The 4233-nt window shown below is 35.6% G+C and overlaps 1 protein-coding gene across 2 annotated transcripts in view; it reads right to left on the bottom strand.

Moving 5' to 3' along the window:
- Positions 1–4233, bottom strand: part of LOC108756289 (potassium voltage-gated channel protein Shaw-like) — a 16408-nt gene that overhangs the window by 3800 nt on the left and 8375 nt on the right. Inside the window, exon 5 of one of the 2 annotated variants that reach the window (XM_018499989.1) lies at positions 365–631. The exons of the other annotated variant lie outside the window; for it this stretch is intronic. Within the exon in view, the coding sequence (XP_018355491.1) occupies positions 537–631 (95 nt within the window). The 3' untranslated portion in view covers positions 365–536. Of the gene's footprint in view, positions 1–364; positions 632–4233 lie in introns of those variants that run through there. 2 annotated transcript variants of the gene reach the window in all.

Here is a 4233-nt window from a genome sequence, read left to right as displayed (position 1 = left end):
GGGGGGGGGCTCTGTACCCGCGGTGCTCTGTATGTCACAGGAAATTGCAGGCGTGTTATTTCCATTTAAATAATATGCAAACACCCATTTGCACCTGTCTCAATTTACACGTGGATTGCACTTACATCGTTTCTATTGCTTCTCGTTTCAAACATGATTCTTGAGATACACGTTCTGAATGTATGCCATTCTATCGCTTTTACGTGTACACGTAACATTTTAGATAGGCACAAAGTGGTGAAATAAATGATACCACAAAATATATTCTACGCTCTCTAGGCACTAGAATTTAAATACTTTCAAAATTATAGCTTCTAAGTTTCAAGATTTAGTTAATTTTTTACATAAATACATATGTCCAGAGCATATCTTTCGAATCGATTCTTTTGAATAAGGAGCTAAAAAAAAAGGACGCGCGTTTAAAAAATCCGATTTGAGACAGTAATTTGAAAGAAAAATTGATACTATAATAAGATGTAGTGATCCGATGGTACTTGGACTTGTTTATTGACAAACTGTGTCGAGGACTACACAAGTTACGTATTAAGTTTCCTGTACACATCTTCTTCAGAGTTGTTCAACATAGCAACTGCGTGGACAGCGTGACCACAGCATAGACCGTGTATAGTCCCTAATGATTAAAGTGGTAAAGACGTAACACAGTCAATGCATGGTCGGTGCAACCCTGGATAGGAAATCCAGTCTTTAAGGCACAAAGAATCGGGGCAATTGTGAGCAGCGAGCAACTCAAGCCGATAGCACCGCACATAAATGAGGGTAAATATAGAAAATGGTCTTCCATCAACAAATTATTCATTCTCCTTATTAGGCGTGACCAACGGGAGTGACGTAAGAATACTACGTAGACGTCGCAAGAAGTGTAACGCGGAAATATTTTCGATACGGTTTAGAGTATCGGAAACTTCTTTCCGATCTTGATATTTTATTTTATGCGAAAAATGAATTTCATTTTATGCAATTTACTCGTGATGTATTCGTGTGCGTTTCTTTTATAACGATGAAACAATTGAATTAGCTAAAAAGGATTAAACATCAGGTATCGGATAATAATTGAGCTGCTTTAAAAAAATATGAAATTTCACTGGGTCATTAAATTTAAAGGTACAGCTCTCTCTTTTACAATTAAAAATTCACGTTTATATTCAAGATATATCAAATTGTTATCCATATTCCAAACTGACATATTTAGAATTCAAATACTGAGGAAAAAAATTGAGAAAACATTGAGTAAAGCTTCATGTAACGTTTTCGAACTGTTATTCAACCGATCATGTCTGTGCAAGAAAAATAAATTTTCTATTTGCGTGGAGATCTATAAAGTGTTTAAGAATTCTCATAGTTTAATTAAATATCAGTATCAAGTTGATCTCCGCGAAACTATTTAAATGTTAATTTGCTGCCAAGTTTTCATATTAACTTAATTTGCACGATGAATTTATTATTCATTCCATTTCCATATCCGTCGGTAGTATTCACTTTTTTCTAATAATATTTATCATCGAATAATTTTTATCATCCTAAAAGTCTAAATATATTTTCTTTTTATAATAACATACGACTATATACATAGTTTTTGTGAATGCAATTGTATTTTATTTTACGCGACGGGTCATTTATTTCGCGTCATCTGATTAATTTCTTCCTTCAACAACACATCAATCTTTCTACTATAAACGGATTTGGTAGATGTAGCTTAAGAAACTAAAAATTACATGCAAATGTATATATCGGGCAGTAATGTATTTATTGTAAAATGACACGCGTAGAAGTTTGTGCGTGCATTTCTGAATTAAAAAAATTATCTTATCAACTAATGTCATCATTGCATTTTAAACAGATAAATATTAAGGGACAAGATTCGTGAAGCCAAAAATACGACGACAAGGAAAAGCTCCTAAATGTTTAGTCGCCAAAATAGAAAATAATAATTGTAGGTAAGATCAAGTACTGCGATCTACGAATGCGTTTGGTAGCGCCGTACATAACTTAACTACAGAAGTAAATGTATATGCATTTCAATATATAAAAGCAACGTTACGATTGTGCGTAATAAAATATCAGAATTAACAGTAACATATGCCAATAATACAGCCATGTTGTTCTATATGTGGAGAGATAATTGTGGTATTATTGTATTATTTAATATTATTCGAGTAAAACCAACACGCTTACGGTTTAATTAAATTTGCAACCCACGAAGAATATGAATTCAACAGCTCCAAAGTCTCTTAAAAGATTGTTTTTTTTTTTCCGTTTCAATATGTATGCTAGTATCGATAACGATTTTTGTATCATGATCGAGATGTGTCCATGAATTAAATGAAATAAAAAACGACAATACGAATGTTTAGACATGGTCGTTATTGAGATGCCAACCGATTCGCAATTTTGGTCCAAAAGAGAACGGCTGTCTCATTTTGAGTTATTCGGAAAAAAGAAAAGAGACAAGAAAAACGGAAACGCGCGTTAACTACACGATTAATTCTGTCGGAGAAATGACGATTGTCTATAGAGCGTCCGCCGACTGTTCGCGAGATCCGTACACTCGATCGCACGTGTGCCTATATGATATGCTTTTGTCGTCCCTTCCTGCACCACTTCCTTCTACCCCCTGTTCCCAGGCACAACAGATATATGTATAACGCGGAAAGACAACGCTCTTCCTTCGCTGCTATTAGAGGAGCTGCACTATAATTCCGCGCGCGAGGGACAAGAACAGGGAGTTGTTCTTTTTTTCACTGATATTACAAACGATATCTCGAATGCTGGGGAGGGAGGAGCTCATGGATTGGTCCCGGCGATATTCACGGTGCGCAAAAGTGATTATAGGTCCGCACCCTCACCGCATTTACCACCAAAAGTGGCCGTCCGATTCGGTATCGAGATTCTCATATGTCAATAACGACGTCCATCGAGTCCACATTTTCACCACTCATTTAGCGTTGCATTACCGAAAGTGGCTGCGTGATTCGAAATTTTGTCCGATATAAAGTCCATGTACGATGTCGAAAGTTAATCGACACTGATGGGAATTAGGTAGCCACAGTCATCGCTAAATATGCGATGAGAACGCGGATCGTACGATCGGGCAAAACACAGCCGATGCTAAACGTGCAGTGAACAACAGTCGTACGTTTCACGGGTGTGAAAATCTATGACGGTGATGTACCAAAAGATACGGTGCATCTATCGGTATCTCTTCTGCTATATAAAACGAGCTGCAATGCAGGGATGCAATTTCCACTGTCGTTTATTCGATTTACCGTTTACACGAGTTTCCACGAGAATGGCGCTAACGATAGAAATAATGTAGGCGCGCGATATAGACGATCGCTGGAAGATAGAACGAGGTTCTTCCACGATGAGTAATCGATTTTTTTCTTTTAATCGAGGTAATGTGTATAGACCGAGTGATGATATCGACAATGGAAACGTATATAGCTTCGAAGGTAATAAAGTTTACGTCCCCGTTTCTACTGTGCGCAGCATATCCTTTGCCACAATGTATCTTAGATCACCAACTATCTTAAATTTAGAAGCAATGGGTGATGCGATGTTTACGTGAGTCACAAACACGGTGGTCTGGTGGACGGTATAAGACATTCGGCTGCACTCTTGTGGGATATTTTCGTTTTACATTTGCGTATTAATCGCTATACTCGGAACGAGATGAAATTAAAGGTAAAAATTTGAGAAAAGAAGAAGAGAAAAAGCAAATAGGAATAAATATATTGAAGACATTCTTGCGTCTCTCTCTCTCTATATAAAAATCCGCCTAACTGGTATTCGTAATAATATTTAGCGGAAATTACTTATAATTAACGCGAATATTATTCAGTTAAGAAACACTCGGAAAAGAGATTACGGTCATTTTTGTAGTTAATATTTAAGAGGAAAGCAGATGGAATAATAAATTATAAAAATACAAAATTTCTCTAGCAGAAAAAGTATAAATTATAGCGTTCACTATATATCAAGCATAAAGGGAAAAATAATCTATATAGAATAATAGATTCCTTGAGAAAATTCTTCGATTATGAACGATATATAGTGTCAATACATTGATTTATTTATTTGCTATTAATGAAATGTATTATCTCTTTTATGAATATTAAAAAATATAAATTATGAAGCGAAGGAAGGAGGAAAGTTCTCTATTTGCTACACAAGTTCTCCTTGACTTTCTACACAATTTGCTTATTTAGATCAATA

Source organism: Trachymyrmex septentrionalis, unplaced genomic scaffold, assembly GCF_001594115.1.
Source record: "Trachymyrmex septentrionalis isolate Tsep2-gDNA-1 unplaced genomic scaffold, Tsep1.0 scaffold97, whole genome shotgun sequence".
Classification (NCBI taxonomy): domain Eukaryota; kingdom Metazoa; phylum Arthropoda; class Insecta; order Hymenoptera; family Formicidae; genus Trachymyrmex; species Trachymyrmex septentrionalis.
Note: the sequence above shows the minus strand (reverse complement) of the source record. Positions and strands in the feature narration are given on the sequence as shown.